The sequence below is a fragment of the Mobula hypostoma genome, chromosome 14, assembly GCF_963921235.1.
Source record: "Mobula hypostoma chromosome 14, sMobHyp1.1, whole genome shotgun sequence".
Classification (NCBI taxonomy): Eukaryota; Metazoa; Chordata; class Chondrichthyes; order Myliobatiformes; family Myliobatidae; genus Mobula; species Mobula hypostoma.
The window spans coordinates 14,273,593-14,296,182 of record NC_086110.1 but is presented as its reverse complement, the minus strand read 5'-3'; the positions used below and the strand labels follow the sequence as shown (position 1 = coordinate 14,296,182).

Here is a 22,590-nt window from a genome sequence, read left to right as displayed (position 1 = left end):
AGCCAGATACAGTGAAGTTCTGTCTGACTTTAAGAGCTGATGTTAATATCATTGACTGGTCAGCTTATTGTTTTCAAGTACACCTGAGCAAACTCTCCCTCATAACCCATATTCACTTACGCCGTCCTTTGCCAGGAAGGATGGAGGCACAATGATGTCTGATATCCAGGCCACAGGCTGCATGAAGCACAGGGTCCACAAAAATATCGGCTTTGCTCTCTTGCAACATGTTCAGCACCTCCTACAGGAGGAAACATCAAACTATTGAACAAAACCAAACCCATCAAGTATTTCCCAGTCACATGCAACAGACTGTACAAATGGCAGTAGAAATAAATTATATCATCACTGGGTCAATCAGCCCTTCTTAGGTCCTCTGCCACTCAGTAAGACCATTGTTATCTTTCTCCTCAGCATGTTTTCTTAGATTAAAACCATTCAGCTATCTTGATCATACCGGCAATTCAGCCTCCAAAGACGGTGATCTATCATTCTGAGAATCTGACCCCTGGTTTCAGATATCCATGCCTGCATCTATCCTGTCAAACCCCATTAGATTTCTTTTATGTATTTCAAGGAGATAATTTCTCACTTTTTTCAACACCTCATTGAACCAATTCAGGAATCCATTTGGTAAATCTCCACTGTACACGGTTTATCACAAATGTAGTATATTTTCAGCCATCAGGCACCTTTGGAGAATGGGAGAGGGAGGGAGAGAGGCATGCCAATTGTATGACAATAGGTCCAAAATTACTGAATTGAATCGACATTGTTTCTTACATCCTTCACATACATGAGTAAAAATCTGTCTGTAACGTCTCCCTCAAATATGCAATCATAGTAATTTATAATAAGTAGAATTCATTTATAATAAGCTGCACATTTCATTAAATAATCAAACTACACCTTATCCTTTTAAGTAACACGATTAAATTAAAGGCTAAACTGTGTAAAATACAGCAAAAGAAAATCAAATGAATTTCTACACTCAAATGATACTCGCATACACATGAAATGCCAAATCTTCAATGAAGTTCTGCTGCTACTCAACCTATAACTGCACTACTCTCATGCACAAATGTAAATATTTATTAGAGATACAGCACAGAATATACCTTCCGGCCCTTTGAGCCACGCCGCCCAGCAACCCACCGATTTAACCCTAGCCTAATCACAGGACAATTTACAATGAGCAATTAAGCTACTATCGATTATGTCTTTAGATTGTGGGAGGGAACCAGAGTATCCAGAGGAAACCCATGCACACACAGGAAGAAATGTACAAACTTGCTTATAAAGGATGCCAGAATTGAACTTTGGACTCCAACACCAGAAGCTGTAATAGCATCTGAGGTGCCCTAATCTTTTCACACTTATTCCACATTAACTCTTTAAAACAAAGCTTTTTTAAAGTAACTTAATATTCCTAGAAATATTTTGCCCTTTGCATGAGAATTTCAGATGCATAAATGCAAGCTTACTGTATATGCTTCCCTAGTCTGATTGTACAGTCTTGCTGGGATCCTGTATAATCTTACAGTAAAAGACTTTTGCTTATGTGCTCTATATTTTACAGTAAAGGCCAAAATCCCTTCTGCCTTCTTAATGTTAATTACACTTAAACTTCAGTGATTCACATTCAACGGCATCCAGGTCCATTTGAACTCCCAACATTTTTCAATATCCCACCATTTATATTTTTAAAAAATCTGCTTTCTTCGGACCCTAAGACATGGGAGCAGAAATAAGCCATTCAGCCCATCGAGTTTGCTCCACATATAAAGTTCTTTCGATAAAACAGATGATCAAATTTTTTTCATGTTATGTTCCATTTGTTATCTTGCATACACTATCAGACCACAGCCCAAAACATCAATTCTAAGGAAAAACACAAGCAGGGTATTGTCCACATGGTAAATTACTGCTACAACTTCACTGCAGATAAAATTATAATATACAACTTTTCTTTACATTGTTACATTGTACTATGAACTTGTGAACAATAAATATGAATCGTTCCTCAAATTCACCCAGTCTGTTCTGCAGAATTTATAATACTGTAAAATTACAATACACACCACCCTCAATATTTATAACTGAATAACTGATTACTCAGTTCAACTGGTTTTGGTTCAACAAGACCATTTTCAGCTTACTTCAACTGATTATTAACATTTTCTTTACTTCCTTGTCCAGATAATTAAGTTCCTTTCATATGCAACTAGTCCATGGGATAGCAATTTCTAAGCACCTCTTGAATTCTACATTGGATTTTAGTAATTGAATTTTGCTTAGGAAAACCAAAGAAACATCTTTATCCCTTCACTTGAACAAACTACAGTCAGAAAAAAAATTCCGTTAATTCATTTCTCAGCCTTTTCCTTTCTGATATCTTATGCCAGTTGAGTCTTTGTTTAGCTTAACATTATACTTATGATTTCATTTTTACAGACCTTTTGGTAACTTCACCAGAATCTTTATTCTCTTCGTTATGTATACCAGAACTTGTAGTAGTTTTTCATTCCTACCTTCCTTTCAAAATCGACTTGTTAAAGTAAGAAACCCCAGTGCAATGCTTCAACTTCATTTACTTTGCTAACTTAATGATATGTGAAATTATGCCATATTTATGCCCATCTTTGTATGAAATGAATTGACGGTACTGTTTTAAATCTAACAATACACTACAAATTGCCGTACCCTTTTGCAGGCATCTCCTGTAATTTTCAGCAGGTTGATTTTCAGGCACTCTTCTACCTGGCCAGTCTGTTCTTGCGCTGCCGCCTCCTCTGCACACAATGTGTTAATCTACAAAAACATGAAAGACAACTTCACTGTATCAGCAGAATGAAATCCCTCATTCATTTTTAATCCCAGGTTGCTATTTTCACAAACCATAGCAATTCCCCTCATACTAACACCCTTTTCAGTAGTCACCATATTGTCGGGAGTTCAACCCACCTCTTTAGTGCAGTGTATTTGCAGCTGAGGGTCCAGCCTGTAGTCTAGAGCCGATTCCTGGATAATCACACGAATCTGATCTTCGCAATCTGAAGACAATCGCTGCCAAGAACAAGATTAAATGGAGCTCAGTTACTTAACACAGGCCTTCAATCCACCGTGCTTGAACAGAAGCTCAAAAGTCAGAACAGTTCAGAACAAGCAACCATTAGACCAATACTAAATTTATCTTAGAAAAGAAGGTTAAAATGTCAACAGCAGTGGAACCAGAACTTTTAACCTGGATTTCTGCACTCTAGAGAAGAATGCAACAAGATTGTGTACACAGTAATCACAGTGAACCTCAGTGAGGAGAAAATAAAACTGTAAAACACCAAAAGAAACAGCAATAATTAATGCAAAGGAGCTGGAAGCTTTCCAAAAACGTTCAGGCCTTATTAACATCTGCTTAATACACAGATCTTATTCATCAAAACCAACAGGCCATCCATGAACAGCAGCCAGACATCATCCTGCAGACTATAGCTGCCTTCAGTAACCATACCTTGAATTAATAAGTATTTACATCAATCGGTTTTGAAACTTAGCTGTTCATTAATCTTTTTCAAATCATGAGAAGATGAAGTTATTAATTGCACAGACAGCTCTCTCCTGCCTAACTGCTGGTAGGAAGTGACATTCATAAAATGTCAAACTGCAAGTTTTCCTCAAAAACAAGAAAAAAAAGGAAGCGCTAGAGCAAGCCCTCCTTGCCATCCTGCTGGCTTCAGCTCCTCTCCATACCATTTGAACTATCAAACATTTACACATCCGCATTTCAAATTTTTCTAATGATCAACTTCAACCACATGTCAGGCAGAGAATTCCAGAGATTCATTACCCTTTGTGAGAAGAATTTTATACATACCTCAGTTTTAAGAAACCAGATCCTTATCTTGTAGTTATGTCTCCTCACTAATGGACATTTGCCCTGTTAAGCCCCTTAGAATCTGAGATATCTGAATAAAGTCACCCCTCATTCTTCTGAATTCCAAGTATATGGCCCAGTCCATCATGGGTAAAGCCCTCTCCACCAATGAACATATCTATACGAAGCGCTATTGCAGAACAGCAGCATCCATTATCAAGGACCCCCATCACCCAAGTCATGTTCTCTTCTCAATGCTGCCATCAGGAAGGTGGTACAGGAGCCTCAGGACCAACCCCACCAGGTAAAGGAACAATAATTACCCCTCAACCATCAAGCTTCTGAACCAGAGAGCATAACTTCAGCTGCCCCCCCATTGAACTGTTCCCACAACCTATGGACTCACTTGTAAGGTCTCTTCATCTCATGTTCCTGGTATTTATTGCTTATTTGTTTATTATTATTATTGTTGTTGTTATTTCTCTTCTTTCTTTTTGAATTTGCAGTTTGTTATTTTTCGCACATTGGTTATTTGCCCATCCTGTTAGGTGCAGTCTTTCATTGATTCTATTATGTTTCTTGGATTTACTGAGTAAGCCCACAAGAAAACAAATCTCAGGGTTGTATATGGCGACATACATTTATTTTAATAATAAATTTACTTTGAACTTTCATTAATAACCCATGACTTCTAGTTCTAGACTCACCTGAAGTTAGTGGTAAAAGCCTGCTTGCATTTACTCTTTCATAATTTTATATTTCTCTATCAAATCACCCCTCATTTCCCTACAATAAAGTGCTAATCTTTTCAACCTATAATTCAGGTCAAGTCCCAGCTACATCCTTGTAAACTGTCTCTGCACTCTTTCAATCGTATTAATATCTTTCCTGTATGTAGGTGACCAGAACAGCACACAATGCTCTAATTTAGGTCTCACCAACATCTCATACAATTTCAACATAACATCCCAACTCCTGTACTCAATACTTTGATTTATAAAGGCCAATGTGCCAAAAGCTCTCTTCACAACCCTATCTACCTATGATGCCATTTCCAAGGAATTATGAATCTGTATTCCCAGATCCCTCTGTTCTACATCACTCCTCAGTGCCCTACCACATGTATGACCATCATACCAATATGTATTGACCCACTAACATGGCGGCAAGTCAAGCACCAAAAGATGAACGTTAGTAATGCCAAAAATATCGTTAGCTGCAAAGAAATGCTGAAGTAGTAATATCTTGGAGAACTAAACACCGAAGATCAAGTTATCAGGTAGGAGACTAGTGGATACAAAGTCAAGTTCAAAGTCCAGAATCTCCAGAGGGGAAGGCCCCAAGTCCTTGGCTTTGCTTGTTGCTCGGCAGCCGGGGAGGGGTCAAAGCGTTCGGCAGAGATGGTGCTCGGTGCTGGAGGGCTGGTTGGAGGCTCAAGGTTTTCGGACGGACTCAGAGTTGGCTGTGGTTAGGTGCTTCCAGGGTGCTGCAGCGGCAAGTTTGCGGCGCTGGAGGTTCATGGCAGGGAGAGTTTCTCCCTTCTACCGTCTGCGTGAGATGATGGGCTATCAGGACTTTGAGACTTTTTTTTTACCGTGCTCATGGTCTGCTTTTCATCAAATTACGGTATTGCTTTGCACTGTTGTAACTATATGTTATATGTAACTGTATGTTGTAACTATATGTTATATGCGGTTTTTGTCAGTTTTAGTCTTGGTCAGTCCTGTGTTTCTGTGATATCATACTGGAGGAAAATTGTATCATTTCTTAATGACAATAAACCAGGACTGAGTGTCCTCATAATCTAAATCTAAAAAAGTTAAAAAAAAACCAGCAAGTAGCCAGGAGCAGAAAGTTAATTAAATCAATAAGGAATAAGCTAACAAGTGATAGTTGTCAAAGCAGGTTGATGTAGGGGCAAGGACTTTGATGGCTAAATAATAGCAGAAGAGTTGAAATATCTAAGCACACTGTACCTGAGTGAAGGAAGAGAATAAATACAATAGATAAAAAGTAAGAACTCAGAATGTGAGTGAAGAGATGGGGAGAATGGGAATTCTCCCATTCCAGAGTGGAAATGCTCAGGAGGTTAATAGTCATAATCAAGCATATGCAAGTACATATTCTGAGGCCTGGGAAGAACAAAACCTGCAGTCAAAGGGTCACAGTAAAAGGAAGAGAGGCTGTGCTGCAGTCTTTCAGAAAACAACCAAGACCAGACAACACAGTTAGCACCATCTTCAATTACTTTCTTATACTAGATAAATTATTTAACAAATCTGTTGTGCTTACAACCTATATATGCACACCCAGTGCTTTAGTATAATCACATGCTTTCCTAGAGCCAGAATAAACTGAAACCCAAAAGCAGGAAAAAAAAACTTAAATGGCAGAATCTTAGTGGCAAATATCCATAACTGAATAACAGAAGAGGCCTTAAACAGGGCAGTATGGTTCTCAACACAGAGAGGAATTACAAACAACACACATCAAAGTTGCTGGTGAATGCAGCAGGCCAGGCAGCATCTGTAGGAAGAGGTGCAGTCGACGTTTCAGGCCGAGACCCTTCGTCAGGACTAACTGAAGGAAGAGTAAGGGATTTGAAAGTTGGGGGGGGGGGAGAGATCCAAAATGATAGGAGAAGACAGGAGGGGGAGGGATAGAGCCAAGAGCTGGACAGGTGATAGGCAAAAGGGGATACGAGAGGATCATGGGACAGGAGGTCCGGGAAGAAAGACAAGGGCGGGGCGACCCAGAGGATGGGCAAGAGGTATATTCAGAGGGACAGAGGGAGAAAAAGGAGAGAGAGTGAGAGAAAGAATGTGTGCATAAAAATAAGTAACCGAGGGGGAGGTGGAGCCTTAGCGGAAGTTAGAGAAGTCGATGTTCATGCCATCAGGTTGGAGGCTACCCAGACGGAATATAAGGTGTTGTTCCTCCTCCAACCTGAGTGTGGCTTCATCTTTACAGTAGAAGAGGCCGTGGATAGACATGTCAGAATGGGAATGGGATGTGGAATTAAAATGTGTGGCCTCTGGGAGATTCTGCTTTCTTTGGCAGACAGAGCGTAGATGTTCAGCAAAGCGGTCTCCCAGTCTGCGTCGGGTCTCGCCAATATATAAAAGGCCACATCGGGAGCACCGGACGCAGTATATCACCCCAGTCGACTCACAGGTGAAGTGTTGCCTCACCTGGAAGGACTGTTTGGGGCCCTGAATGGTGGTAAGGGAGGAAGTGTAAGGGCATGTGTAGCACTTGTTCCGCTTACACGGATAAGTGCCAGGAGGGAAATCAGTGGAGAGGGATGGAGGGGACGAATGGACAAGGGAGTTGCGTAGGGAGCGATCCCTGCGGAATGCAGAGAGAGGGGGGGAGGGAAAGATGTGCTTAGTGGTGGGATCCCGTTGGAGGTGGCGGAAGTTACGGAGAATAATATGTTGGACCCGGAGGCTGGTGGGGTGGTAGGTGAGGACCAGGGGAACCCTATTCCTAGTGGGGTGGTGGGAGGATGGAGTGAGAGCAGATGTACGTGAAATGGGGGAGATGCGTTTAAGAGCAGAGTTGATAGTGGAGGAAGGGAAGCCCCTTTCTTTAAAAAAGGAAGACATCTCCCTCGTCCTAGAATGAAAAGCCTCATCCTGAGAGCAGATGCGGCAGAGACGGAGGAATTGCGAGAAGGGGATGGCGTTTTTGCAAGAGACGGTGAGAAGAGGAATAGTCCAGATAGTTGTGAGAGTCAGTAGGCTTATAGTAGACATCAGTGGATAAGCTGTCTCCAGAGACAGAAAGATCTAGAAAGGGGAGGGAGGTGTCGGAAATGGACCAGGTAAACTTGAGGGCAGGGTGAAAGTTGGAGGCAAAGTTAATAAAGTCAACGAGTTCTGCATGCGTGCAGGAAGCAGCGCCAATGCAGTCGTCGATGTAGCGAAGGAAAAGTGGGGGACAGATACCAGAATAGGCACGGAACATAGATTGTTCCACAAACCCAACAAAAAGGCAGGCATAGCTAGGACCCATACGGGTGCCCATAGCTACAGCTTTAGTTTGGAGGAAGTGGGAGGAGCCAAAGGAGAAATTATTAAGAGTAAGGACTAATTCCGCTAGACGGAGCAGAGTGGTGGTAGAGGGGAACTGATTAGGTCTGGAATCCAAAAAGCGTAGAGCTTTGAGACCTTCCTGATGGGGGATGGAAGTATATAAGGACTGGACATCCATGGTGAAAATAAAGCGGTGGGGGCCAGGGAACTTAAAATCATCGAAAAGTTTAAGAGCGTGAGAAGTGTCACGAACATAGGTCGGAAGGGATTGAACAAGGGGTGATAAAACCGTGTCGAGGTATGCAGAAACGAGTTCGGTGGGGCAGGAGCAAGCTGAGACAATAGGTCGGCCAAGACAGGCAGGTTTGTGGATCTTGGGTAGGAGGTAGAAACGGGAAGTGCGGGGTGTGGGAACTATAAGGTTGATAATTACAAAACTATTTTTTGTATAAAAGTAAAATAAATGGAATGGCCAAGATAAAACATGACTGCTTTCATGTACTGTAACTGAGATAATGCTGACTGAAGAATTGAAGTAGTCTTTTACTCTGATAGTCAATAACGAAGTTGAGTTACTGCTCAGAACAATGCAGGTGGCTATCTGTCATATCACATCTACTTCTCTGAAAGTGCAAACCCTGTTCTCCTCAACAGACATTATACGCCCTTCCAATTAATAATCTTAAAGATGTATTCACCTGTGACTAATTTAATTTCTAACATGCTGCATCACAAATTCATTCCTTTAACAGCTCTATTTGATTATCTCAATCTGTTTTTGTTCTAACATATTATTATGTCATTTTTGAGACTTTTCATCCCAGATAATTACCACTTGTTTGGCAACAAGCTTGGTAATTTTTCTCATTTGTATCTGGTGAACAGTTAAATAAATAATTCCATCCCTGCACTCAATACTTCCAGTTTCTCCAACAACCATCAAGAGTTTAACAACAATGCCAAAGTAATCAAAACATTACATGCCTGAAAGCAGGTCCATTTCCTTAGTTTGGTATGCAAAAATAAGCACATGAACAAGAGAATGGAAAGAGAGAGCAGGAGAGAATGAGAAAAAGATAATATTCAATTCAGGTGAACTGTCATCTCTGTACCCCACCTGTCCTTTGAATACCTGGTCAGCATATTTCATTTTCAGACATGAAACCACCTGACCCTCCAGTTCTTTGCCATCTTTTACAGTGTTCAAAACTGACTGGCAGAATTTAGGAATGTCAGCCTTGCAAGCTTTCCTCAGGACTGGATTTAAACGGTAATCTGAAAGATACATAAAAATTAAATGCACATTAGAGTGGAATTGCCTACAATGCGAACTCACCATTTAGCTAAGCACAGCAGATATTAGAAGTGTGTTATGGGACAGCAGGCCTTAGGATGTGTAAGAAAATTTATGATCTACTGTCATGATAACATGCTTTTCCACAGGAAGAAAATCAAGGAGCAGTTACCTTAAAATCTTACATATAATCCTGCTCAATGGTTTTGACTAGCACTTTGCCGACAATTCAACGTTATTGCCGCTTGTCAGTCCTTGCCTGAATGTTTCCTTAGGCACATTCATTTAAGAAGTTGTGAATGTAACTGAACATCAAGTTATCAGAGAACATTCCCCCACTTCTGACTTTACAAATGAAAGAAGAGTCACTTATAAAGCAGTTAAAATGGTTGGGCCTACGTCACTACCCTGAATGATATGTTGGGTCTAAGAAGGTGTAACCCCAATGACCCCACAATCATTTTCCTTTGTATCATTTGTGGGAAATGAAATTTAGAGCCAGGTCATTAGTGATCCAAATAAACCACACAATAGACTTAAGCAGCTAAAATACCTATTTTAATTCCTGTGATTCCAGCATTTACTGCATGTAGAATGCTCCTTCGTACTTATTGATATTCATCCATCGAACAAAGATGTTTAAGTACTGTTGGGGGTACAGCCTACCTGGGAAAGCAACAGGGGCTGTGCCTCTGGCACAGAGTCTGGCCCTGTGGCTCAGAAGGGTAGGGAAAGGAAGAGAAAGGCAGCAGTGATAGGGGACTCTATAGTTAGGGGGTCAGACAGGCAATTCTGTGGACGCGTAAAAGAAACTCGGATGGTAGTTTGCCTCCCAGGTGCCAGGGTCCTGGTGGGTGGGAGAACAGCCAGAGGTTGTGGTACATATTGGTACCAACGACATAGGTAGGAAAAGGGAAGAGATCCTGAAAACAGACTACTGGGAGTTCGGAAGGGAGTTGAGAAGCAGGACCGCAAATGTAGTAATTTCAGGATTACTGCCTGTGCCACGTGACAGTGAGTATAGGCATAGAATCAGGTGGAGGATAAACGCGTGGCTGAGGGATTGGAGCAGGGGGCATAGATTCAGATTTCTGGATCATTGGGACCTCTTTTGGGGCAGGTGTGTCCTGTACAAAAAGGACGGGTTGCACTTAAATCCCTGGCGGGGAGGTTTGCTAAAGCTACTGGGGAGAGTTTAAACTAGAATTGTTAGGGGGTGGGAACAGACCTGAAGAGACTGGGGAAGAGGCTGTTGGCTCACAAATAGAGAAAGCTTGGAGACAGTGTGTGAGGGAGGATAGGCAGGTGATAGAGAAGGGAGGCGCTCAAACCAATGGTTTGAGATGCGTCTATTTTAACACAAGGAATATTGTGAACAAGTGTTGGCACATGGCCAACTGGTTAAGGGCGTAGGTCTAGTGATCTGAAGGTCACTAGTTCGAGCCTCAGCTGAGGCAGTGTGTTGTGTCCTTGAGCAAGCCACTTAACCACACATTGCTCTGCGACGACACCGGTGCCAAGCTGTATTGGCCCTAGTGCCCTTCACTTGGACAACATCGGTAGCGTGGAGAGCATAGAGCGTGGATCAGTACTTGCAGCTATGATGTGGTGGCCACTACAGAGACTTGCATGGCTCAGGGACAGGGATGGTTACTTCAAGTGCTCAGGAAGTACAGGGAGGGAGGCAAAAGAGGTGGGGGCGTGGCACTGTTGATCAGAGATATTAACACTGCTGCAGAAAAGGTGGACATCATGGAGGGATTGTCTGCGGAGTGTCTGTGGGTGGAGGTTAGGAACAGGAAGGGGTCAATAACTCTACTGGGTGTTTTTTTTTAGGCCACCCAATAGTAACAGGGATATCGAGGAGCAGATAGGAAAACAGATCCTGGAAAGGTGTAATAATAACAGGGCTGTTGTGGTGGGGGATTTTAATTTCCCAAATATCGATTGGCATCTCCCTACAGCGAGGGGTTTAGATAGGGTGGAGTTTGTTAGGTATGTTCAGGGAGGTTTCTTGACACAATATGTAGATAACCCTACAAGAGGAGAGACTGTACTTGATTTGGTATTGGGAAATGAACCTAGTCAAATGTCAGATCTCTCAGTGGGAGAGCATTTTGGAGATAGTGATCATAATTCTATCTCCTTTACAATAGCATTGGAGAGAGATAGGAACAGACAAGTTACCGAGGTGGCATCCATTAGTCATGCAAGACCATGGATCTGTGCCTGGAAAGTCTTCACTCTCCAGGGTGCAGGCCTGGGCAAGGTTGTATGGAAGACCGGCAGTTGCCCATGCTGCAAGTCTCCCCTCTCCACGACACCGATGTTGTCCAAGGGAAGGGCAAGGGCCAATACAGCTTGGCACTAGTGTCATCGCAGAGCAATGTGTGGTTACGTGCCTTGCTCACGGACACAACACGCTGCCTCGGCTGGGGCTCGAACTCGTGATCTTCAGGTCGCTAGTCGAATGCCTTAACCACTTGGCCACGTGCCCACACAACAGACAAGTTAGAAAAGCGTTTAGTTGGAGTAAGGGGAATTATGAGGCTATCAGGCAGGAACTTGGAAGCTTAAGTTGGGAACAGATGTTCTCAGGGAAAGGTACGGAAGAAACGTGGCAAATGTTCAGGTGATATTTGTGTGGAGTTCTACATTGGTACGTTCCAATGAGACAGGGAAGTTATGGTAGGGTACAGGAACCATGGTATACAAAGGCTGTGGTAAATCTAGTCAAGAAGAAAAGAAAAGTTCACAAAAGATTCAGAGAGCTAGGTAATGTTAGAGATCTAGAAGATTATAAGGCTAACAGGAAGGAGCTTAAGAAGGAAATTAGGAGAGCCAGAAGGGGCCATGAGAAGGTCTTGGTGGGCAGGATTAAGGAAAACCTCCCAAAAGGCATTCTACAAGTATGTGAAGAGCAAGAGGATAAAATGTGAAAGATTAAGATCTATCAAGTGTGACAGTGGGAAAAGTGTGTATGGAACCGGAGGAAATAGCAGAGGTACTTAATGAATACTTTATTTCAGCATTCACTATGGAAAAGGATCTTGGTGATTGTAGTGATGACTTGCAGCGGAGTGAAAAGCTTTGAGCATGTAGATATTAAGAAAGAGAATGCGCTGGAGCTTTTGGAAAGTATCAAGTTGGATAAGTCACCAGGACCGGATGAGATGTACCCCAGGCTACTGTGGGAGGCGAGGGAGGAGATTGCTGAGCCTCTGGCAATGATCTTTGCAAAATCAATGGGGACAGGAGAGGTTCTGGAGGATTGTGGATGTTGTTCCCTTATTCAAGAAAGAGAGTAGAGTTAGCCCAGGAAATTACAGAGTGAGTCTTACTTCAGTGGTTGGCAAGTTGATGGAGAAGATCCTGAGAGGGAGGACTTATGAACATTTGGAGAGGTATAATATGATTAGGAATAGTGAGCATGGCTCTGTCAAGGGCAGGTCGTGCCTTATGAGCCTGATAGAATTTTTTGAGGATGTGACTAAAAACATTGATGAAGGAGGAGCAGTAGATGTAGTGTATATGGATTTCAGCAAAGCATTTGATAAGGTACCCCATGCAAGGCTTATTGAGAAAGTAAGGAGGCATGGGATCCAAGGGGACACTGCTTTGTGGATCCAGAACTGGCTTGCCCTCAGAAGGCAAAGAGTGGTTGTAGACGGGTCATATTCTGCATGCAGGTCGGTGACTAGTGGTGTGCCTCAGAGATTTGTTCTGGGACCCTTACTCTTTGTGATTTTTAAAAATGACCTGGATGAGGAAGTGCAGGGATGGGTTAGTAAGTTTGCTGATGACACAAAGGTTGGCGGTGTTGTGGATAGTGTGGAGGGCTGTCAGAGGTTACAGTGGGATACTGACAGGATGCAAAACTAGGCTGAGAAGTGGCAGATGGAGTTCAACCCAGATAAGTGTGAGGTAGTTCATTTTGGTAGATCAAATATGATGGCAGAATTTAGTATTAATGGTAAGACTCTTGCAGTATGGAGGATCAGAGGGATCTTGGGGTTGGAGTCCATAGGACACTCAAAGCAGCTGTGCAGGTCGACTCTGTGGTTAAGAAGGCATACGATGTATTGGCCTTCATCAATCATGGAACTGAATTTAGGAGCCGAGAAGTAATGTTGCAGCTATATAGGATCCTGGTCAGGCCCCACTTGGAGTATTGTGCTTAGTTCTGATCGCCTCACTACAGGAAGAATGTGGAAACTATAGTAAGGGTGCAGAGGAGATTTACAAGGATGTTGCCTGGATTGGGGAGCATGCCTTATGAGAATAGGTTGAGTGAACTTGGCCTTTTCTCCTTGGAGCGACGGAGGATGAGAGGTGACCTGATAGAGGTGTATAAAGATGATGAGAGGCATTGATCGTGTGGATAGTCAGAGGCTTTCTCCCCAGAGCTGAAGTGGCCGCCACAAGAGGGCATAGGTTTAAGGTGCTTGGGAGTAGGTATAGAGGAGATGTCAGGGGTAAGTTTTTTTACGCAGAGAGTGGTGAGTGCATGGAATGGGCTGCCAGCAACAATGTTGGAGGCAGATACGATAGGGTCTTTTAAGAGACTTTTGAATAGGTACATGGAGCTTAGAAAAATAGAGGGCTAAGGGTAACGCTAGCAATTTCTAAGGTAGGGACATGTTCGGCACAACTTTGTGGGCCGAAGGGCCTGTATTGTACTGTAGGTTTTCTATGTTCTATGTTTCTAAAATAAAGTATGAAAAGGTTGGGAGTATACTGTGACCAACTCTAGTCACTTCCATGTAAACCAGCTTCACAAATGTTAAAAGTATCAGAGAATATCATAAACCACTTTAATAAAATCACATGATTCACAACTTTGAGAGTTCCAGTGTAGCGATTACTTGTAATGCATGGAGAACATTGCACCAAGACATCCACCGCAAAATTAATAGCCTCTATTAAAATACTTGCACCGTCACCTTGCTTCAGATAGAGAACTGATAGAAATCATAATCATAGTTATACGTACCTGTATTCTGTGTGATTTGCCGTTTGGTAATCATCTGCTTGCATTTGGGGTCCATAAGTTCAGCATTCTTATTCTGCTTCAGGCATTGGAGCACGTTCTTTGAGTCAGCATCAGCACAATAACGCTACAAATGCGAAGCATACAACCAGTCAAAAACAACACAAGTGTTCAGCAACCAAACATTCAAATTTTGTTCCAATGAAATACAGCTTTAACCTTCAAAAATAAATAAACAACACTCAGATAAGCCAATGTTAGTGTGGTGCAACCCGCATTAATCACTACTGAAATGTAAATTGGTAGACACTTCTAAGTGTCTACAAACACACCTGGTATATTCACCCTTTGATACTTAACTCAGCTCTTCCCAAAATACCAGTGAAGGGAGTGTGGCTTTAAGAACATATCAATGATTGAACTCAATATTTCTTGTGTGCTAGGCATCGTAATATGTTACCTGTGGTGTGAACTAGGGCGTAGTTGCAAGAAAAAGTTTGTGACCCTTTTGTATTTACCTGGTTTTCTGCATTAATTACTCAAAAAATATGGTCTGATCTTCACCTAAGTCACAATAATAGACAAACACAATCTGCCTAAACTAATAACACACAAACTATTGTACTTCTTCTCGTCAATACTGAGTACACCATTTAAACAATCACAGACTAGGCTCAAAAATGTGTGTGAACCTCTGGGGTAATGCCTTCCATAAAAGCTATTTGCAGTCAGGTGTTCCAATCAATGAGCTGAGATTGGAGGTGGGGGTTAGAGGTGCCCTGTCCTATATAAAAAAAGACACACAAAGTCAGGTTACTGACAAAGCCTGCTCTTCTCAAGAAAGATATGTTTGTGTGCACTATGCCTCAATCAAAACAACTTTCAGAGGAGCTTCGAAATGTAGACAAGCATCAGGCTGGAATAGGCTACAGAAGCATTTCTAAAGACCCGAGCATTCACCAGTCCACAGTAAGAGAAAATGTCTACAAATGGAGGAAATTCAGTATTCTCCCTAGAAGTGGGCATCTGCAAAGATCACGCCAAAAGCACAATATGCAATGCGGAAGGATGTGAAAAAGAACCCAAGAGTAACAGCAAAAGACCTGCAGAAATCTGTAGAACTTGCTAAAGTCTCCATTCGTGTGTTGCTATAAGAAAAGCACTGAACAAGGATGGTGTTCATGGAAGGATACCAGAGGGGAAACCACTGCTCTTAAAAAAAACATTGCTGCACATCTCAAGTTTGCGAAAGACCACCTGGAAGTTCCTCCATGCTTCTGGGACAATGTTCTGTGGACAGATGAGACAAAAGTTGAACTTCTTGGCAGAAATGCAGACTGCTATGTTTGGAGGAAAAAGGGCACAGGACACCAACACTAAAACCTCATCCCAACTGTGAAGCATGGTGGAAGGAGCATCATGGTTTGACACTCCTTTGCTGCCTCAGCGCCTAGACAGCTTGTAATCATTGACAAAATAATGAATTCAAAATTATATCAAGATTATACAGGACAATATCAGGGTAGCAGTTTGTCACCTGAAGCTGAATTGAGGCTGGATGATGCAACAAGATAATGATCCGAAACACACACAAGAGTAAATCAACAACAGAATGCATCAAAAAAAACAAAAAATTGTGTTTACTAATGGCCAAGCCAGAGTCTGGACCTTTACCCAATTGAAATGCTGTGGCATGACCTGAGGAGGGCTGTTTGTGCAAGGTATCCCAGAAATATTGATGAACTGAAACAGTTTTGTACGGAGGAATAGTATAAAATTCCTTCTCACTGCTGTGCTAGTCTGATTAGCAGCTACAGGAGATGTTTGGTGGAGGTTATTGCTGCTGTTATTAAATACAAGGGTTCACATACTTTTCAAAGCCTGGACTGCAACTGATTAAACAATGTGTTAAATAAAGACATGAAAAGGACAATTGTTCGTATGTTATTAGTTTAGGCAAATTGTGTTTTGTCTATTGTGACTTAGATGAAGAGCAGACCACATTTATGAGTAATTAATGCAGAAAATTTATTCGTGCAACTGTATGTTCATTAAGCCACGAGTTCACTTTAACAGTTTTTGCACATTTCACATGACACTATGACCCAATAGCAAGCCCTGCAGTTTTCTACCATGTGGATGTTTTTCAATATTTAATCAACAAAATCTGCACTCATAACTGACAGCCAAGCTTAGCTGGCAAATTGCCTCTAAATATACAGCAATGCACAAATGGAACACTAACAGGAACAGCAAATGGCATGATTTTTAAACTATAATCTGCATGCAACAAACAGAATTTAGTCAGCCTCATTTTAAGATTATCACACAGCACTTGTATTTGGTTCAAAAAAACCCTTGGATCCGCTTAAGGTGCAACCTTTCCCTCAGTCTGAAACCACAAGCGCTAACAATCAATAAAATGAATGTCACAGGACATGGGCTCAAGCTAAGTAGGTAGGTAGGTAAACAGACAAAAATATGAAGCAGTACATTCTTTAAAGATCAACCCAAAACATTGCAGCTGCTTGGTCCCAGCATGCCTTGCATCCAAAATATGGTTTTTGTTTTTAGCTACCAAACAATATTAATGCATTTGTAAAATGAGGACGTGTTTAAAATTGGTGAATCTAAACACCTACATGCTGCAGATTACTGAATTTGAAAATAGCTGAACTTTTAGCCTGGGTTGCACCTTGTCTGGTAAACAAACAGAGCACTCACATTGACTAGTCACTTGCATCAAGTCTATGAATAAATCCCATTAATTAATTTGGCATCTCAATCATGTAGCATTTGGTGTGGCAACGATTGCAAAAAACTCAAAAAGAAAAAAAAGGGGTGCAACATCAGCTAGAGCATGATTACTAACAGATGAGAAATACAACAGATGAAAGGGGTAGAACTGAGAATACTGTTTCGGCACTCCCTTCAATTTGTGTTTAACAGCTAAATTGATGCTTGTATTTTAGTCTCTTTCCTGACCTAACATACTGTGCACATTGCCTCAAGATAAAGATCAGGGAAGGTAACCATTAAGGAAAGCAGACATTACACAAAGGATTAGGTTGTAGATTTTAAAGACAGACACACTTCACTGTCCCAGTAGAAAACATAGATCCAACACAACAACAAAACAGGGAAGGAGAGTTCAATAGTTAAAAGCCTGGAAATCAAACTTTTTGAAGTAGGATGACTTAGAGATTTGAAGTGGCTTTAAAGCAAGAAGTTCAAAGTAAATTTATTACCAAAGTACAAATACTTCACCATATACAACCCTAAGATTAATTTTCTTTTGGACATACTCATTAAATCCAATAACCATAATAGAATTAATGTGTCATGTACTCCATGACGGGTTAAAAATCCAGCAGAAATGGAAAACACTTTGGAGTCTCTCTCACACACACACACACACACACACACACACACACACACACACACAGTGGCATGCAAAAGGTTTGGGCGTCCCTGGTCAAAATTTCTGTTACTGTGAATAGCTAAGCAAGTAAAAGGTGAACTGATTTCCAAAAGGCATAAAGTTAAAGATGACACATTTCTTTAATATTTTAAGCAGGAGAACTTTTTTATTTCCATCTTTAACAGTTTTAAAATAACAAAAAAAGAAAAGGGCCCGAAGCAAAACTTTGGGCACCCTGCACGGCGGTACTTAGTAATACCCCCTTTGGCAAGTATCACAGCTTGTCAATGCTTTTTGTAGCCAGCTAAGAGCCTTTCAATTCTTGTTTGGGGGATTTTTGCCCATTCTTCCTTGCAAAAGGCTTCTGTGAGATTCTTGGGCCGTCTTGCATACACTGCTCTTTTGAGGTCTATCCACAGATTCTCCATGATGTTTAGGGTCAGGGGACTGTGAGGCCATGGCAAAACCTTCAGCTTACACCTCTTGAGGTAGTCCATTGTGGATTCTGAGGTGTGTTTAGGCTCATTCTCCTGTTGTAGAAGCCATCCTCTTTTCATCTTCAGCTTTTTTACAGACTGTGTGATGATTGCTTCCAGAATTTGCTGGTATTTAATTGAATTCATTCTTCCCTCTTCCAGTAAATGTTCCCCGTGCCACTGGCTGCAACACAAGCCCAAAGCATGATTGATCCACCCCCGTGCTTAACAGTTGGAGAGGGGTTCTTTTCATGAAATTCTGCACCCTTTTTTCTCCAGACATACCTTTGCTCATTGCAGCCAAAAAGTTCTATTTTAACTTCATCAGTCCACAGGACTTGTTTCCAAAATGCATCAGGCTTGTTTAGATGTTCCTCTGAACCTTTTGAATAGAACTTTTTGGCCGCAATGAGCAAAGGTATGTTTGGAGAAAAAAGGGTGCAGAATTTCATGAAAAGAACACCTCTCCAACTGTTAAGCACAGGGGTGAATCGATCATGCTTTGGGCTTGTGTTGCAGCCAGTGGCATGGGGAACATTTACTCGCAGAGGGAAGAATGAATTCAATTAAATACCGACAAATTCTGGAAGCAAACATCACACAGTCTGTAAAAAAGCCGAAGATGAAAAGAGGATGGCTTCTACAACAGGAAGATGAACCTAAAACCACCTCAAAATCCACAATGGACTACCTCAAGAGGTGTAAGCTGAAGGTTCTGCTATGGCCCTCACAGCCCCCTGACCTAAACATCATCGAGAATCTGTGGATAGACCTCAAAAGAGCAGTGCATGCAAGATGGCCCAAGAATCTCACAGAACTAGAAGCCATTTGCAAGGAAGAATGGGTGAAAATCCCCCAAACAAGAATTGAAAGACTCTTACCTGGCTACAAAAACAGTTTACAGGCTGTGATACTTGCTAAAGGGGGTGTTACTACGTACTGCCGTGCAGGGTGCCCAAACTTTTGCTTTGGACCCTTTTCCTTTTTTGTTATTTTGAAACTGTTAAAGATGGAAATAAAAAAGTTCTCTTGCTTAAAATATTAAAGAAATCTGTCATCTTTAACTTTATGCCTTTTGGAAATCAGTTCATCTTTTATTTGCTTAGCTATTCATAGTAACAGAAATTTTAACCCGGGTGCCCAAACCTTTGCATGCCACTGTAAGTGTGGAAATATATGAAAACCAAGCTTCTTAAGGTTCAGTTCGTGGTATTTAGTTGAGTACCCCGTCACAAATGAAAGACCATGCCCAACAGAACTGACAATGCTGGGGAGGGCTTTACCCATGATGAACTGAGCTATATCCACTACTTTTTGTAGGAGTTCCTGTTCAACGGCATTGGTGTTTCTATACCAGGCTGTGATGCAACCAGTCAATATACTCTCCACTGCACAACTATACAGGTTGGTCAATGTTTTAGATGTCATGCCGAATCTTAGCAAACTTCTAAGGACGTAGAGGTGCTGCCATGCATTATTCGTAATGGAAGTTATATACTGGACCCAGGACAGATGCTCTGAAATGACAACACTGCGGAATTTAAAGTTGCTGACCCACTCCACCTCTGAACCTCCAATGAGAACTGGCTCATGGATCTCCAGATTCCTCCTCTCAAGTCAATAATGAGCTCCTTGGTCTTGCTGACATTGAGTAAGAGGCTATTGTTGTGGCACCATTCAGACAGATGTTCAATTTCACTCCTTGTTGTTCGTCCATCGTTGACGTCGAAGAGGACCCCGACACCATAATGATGGTGTCGAGACTGGCGCATGATTTGGATTTAAGTGAGGGAGAGTTGCGCAGCGTCAGCCTCACTCTCTCTTCCCAATTCTCATCTGGATCCAGTGGCAAAACAGAGTCTAGACGGCTGGAGATGGGACTAGGCGTAGTGGATGACCAGGACGTCTTCTGTGTCTTGTCCTGCTCTACACGTTCCACGATGCTTGCAGAGACCGCCTTCTTGACCATTGGACCTTCCGCTAGTCTCGTCCGCTCAATCCAGCGGAGTCTGTCTTCACATGCTGGGATAGACAACTCCCTATCTCACTGAGGGTTGAGACCCGTCAGCTACCCTCACCTGGTTTAGCCGGCTTGTCGAAGTCGAAGCCGTGGCCCGGGGTGTGGCTGCTGTCGCATGCAAACAGCTACGGGGAGCCACAGGTGAGAGCTGAGTGCCAGGTGGGGACCAAAGGTGGACTAACCGCCCTGAAAAGGACGCGACATGTTCCCCCACCAGAGGTGCTACCCCTCCCTGACACCCCATATACCCCATAATTTCACTCCTATATACTGACTGGTCACCACCTTTGTTTCGGCCAGTAGTGTCATCAGCAAACTTAGCTATGGCTTTGGAGCTGTACTTAGCCGAAGTCATAAGTGTAAAATGAGCAGAGCAAGGGGACTTAGCACACAGCCCTGTGGTGCACCTGTGCTGATGGAGATATTGTTGCCAATCTGAATTGACTGGTGTCCGCAAGTGAGGAAATCCAGGATCCAAGTTTGGCTATTGCCAATTAGTTTCAACTGAAAGAAAAGGAACTATTGCCTTCAAGAAAAACATGGTCCCTTTTTTCCAAAGCGACAGAAACATCAAGGTTAAAATAAAAAGAACACAACTTCTTGTCTTATATTAAGGTATATTCCTACCTTAATCATTTGCTTGCAGACTCTCATGAGAGTGTAGTCCAGCTCAGGGTCACTCATTTCAGTCTCTTGTAGTTTGAAGATTTTGTCATGACAGCGGCTTGATAGAAGCTTTTTGGCATCTTTTAGACACTCGACTACCTGTTCGGAGAGAAGACATGAGACTTTTCAATCCAAGAGAATTTACGCTTATCAAATTGGAAATACATGTGTTCAAAATATTTTTGGTTGACTATTACAAATTCTGCATATAAAAGAAATTATATCAATCAGATCCAAGGCACAATTTGCAGCTGGATGTGGAAACTGAGGTCAAATGAATACTTGGTACAGTTACATTTAATCACTCAGAGGCAATGAAAAAATCAATACAGAAAACCCTGTTGGATAACAAATATCAGCTAGTGATAAAATGAGGTAACACCTCAATGCAAAAAAGACATGCAAACATGGGTCAAAAGGTTCAGTTGTTGTTCAGACCAAATATTAGAATGGGAAAATGATCTTAGTGATTTCAGAATCAGGTTTATTATCACTGACATGTGACGTTAAATTTGTAAATTGTAAAAAACAGAAAGCAGCAGTACAATGCAATACATTATAGAAAAAAATAATAATAAAGAACTAAATCAATTACAGTACAGGTATGCGTCACTTAACGTCCACGATATGTTCTGTGAAATCAGACATTAAGTGATTTGGACGTTGTGCAAACACTATATTACTGTATATACTTAGCAAACCTATATGGAGTACTGCAGTGTACCTGTATTTTCTATGATGGGGACTACAGACATATATGCGATCAGATGTTGTCCGAATGGACGTTAAGCAGCGCACACCTGTATATGTATATTAAATAGATTAAAAATTGTGCAAAAAACAGAAATACTATATATTTAAAAGTGATGTAGTGTTGACGGGATCAATGTCCATTTAGGAATCGGATGGCAGAGGGGAAGAAGCTGTCCCTGAATCACTAAGTGTGGCCTTCAGGCTTCTGTACCTCCTACCCGAAGCAACAGCAAGAAAAGGGCATGCCCTGGGTGCTGGAGGTCCTTAATAATGGACGCTGCCTTTCTGAGACACCGCTCCTTGAAGATGTCCTGGGTACTTTGTCGGTTTGTACCCAAGATGGAGCCGTCTAAATTTACAACCCTTTGCAGCTTCTTTCAGTCCTGCGCAGTAGCCCCACCCATACCAGACAGTGATGCAGCCTGTCAGAATGCTCTCCATGGTACATCTATAGAAGTTTTTGAGTGTATTTGTTGACCTACCAAATCTCTTCAAACTCCTAATGACGTATTGCTGCTGTCTTGCCTTGGATAACTGCATCAATATGTTGGAACCAGGTTAGATCCTCAGAGAACTTGACACCCAGGAACTTGAAACTGCTCACTCTCTCCACTTCTGATCCCTCTATGAGGATTGGTATGTGCTCCTTCGTCTTACCCTTCCTGAAGTCCACAACCAGCTCTTTCATCTTACTGACGTTGACTGCCAGGTTGTTGCTGCAACACCACGCCACTAGTTGGCATATCTCCCTCCTGTACGCCCTCTCGTCACCACCTGAGATTCTACCAACAATGGTTGTATCGTCAGCAAATTTATAGATGATACTTGAGCTATGCTTAGCCACGCAGTCATGTGTACATAGAGAGTAGAGCAGTGGGCTAAGCACACACCCCTTGAGGTTCACCAGTGTTGACTGTCAGCAAGATGTTATAACCAATCCGCACAGATTGAGGTCACCAGTTAGGAAGTCGAGGATCCAATTGCAGAGGGACATACAGAGGCCCAGGTTTTGCAACTTCTCAATCAGGATGGTAGGAATGATGGTATTAAATGTTGAGCTAT

At 42.0% G+C, this 22,590-nt stretch overlaps 1 protein-coding gene across 1 annotated transcript in view; it reads right to left on the bottom strand.

Annotated features, from left to right (window-relative positions):
• Positions 1-22,590, bottom strand: part of glg1a (golgi glycoprotein 1a) — a 171,948-nt gene that overhangs the window by 9,320 nt on the left and 140,038 nt on the right. The window contains exons 19-24 of the mRNA XM_063066699.1: positions 20,737-20,874; positions 14,196-14,319; positions 9,041-9,183; positions 2,965-3,066; positions 2,704-2,811; positions 121-241 (exon numbers count right to left, since the gene is read on the bottom strand). Coding sequence (XP_062922769.1) covers positions 121-241; positions 2,704-2,811; positions 2,965-3,066; positions 9,041-9,183; positions 14,196-14,319; positions 20,737-20,874 — 736 coding nt within the window. The remainder of the gene's footprint in view (positions 1-120; positions 242-2,703; positions 2,812-2,964; positions 3,067-9,040; positions 9,184-14,195; positions 14,320-20,736; positions 20,875-22,590) is intronic.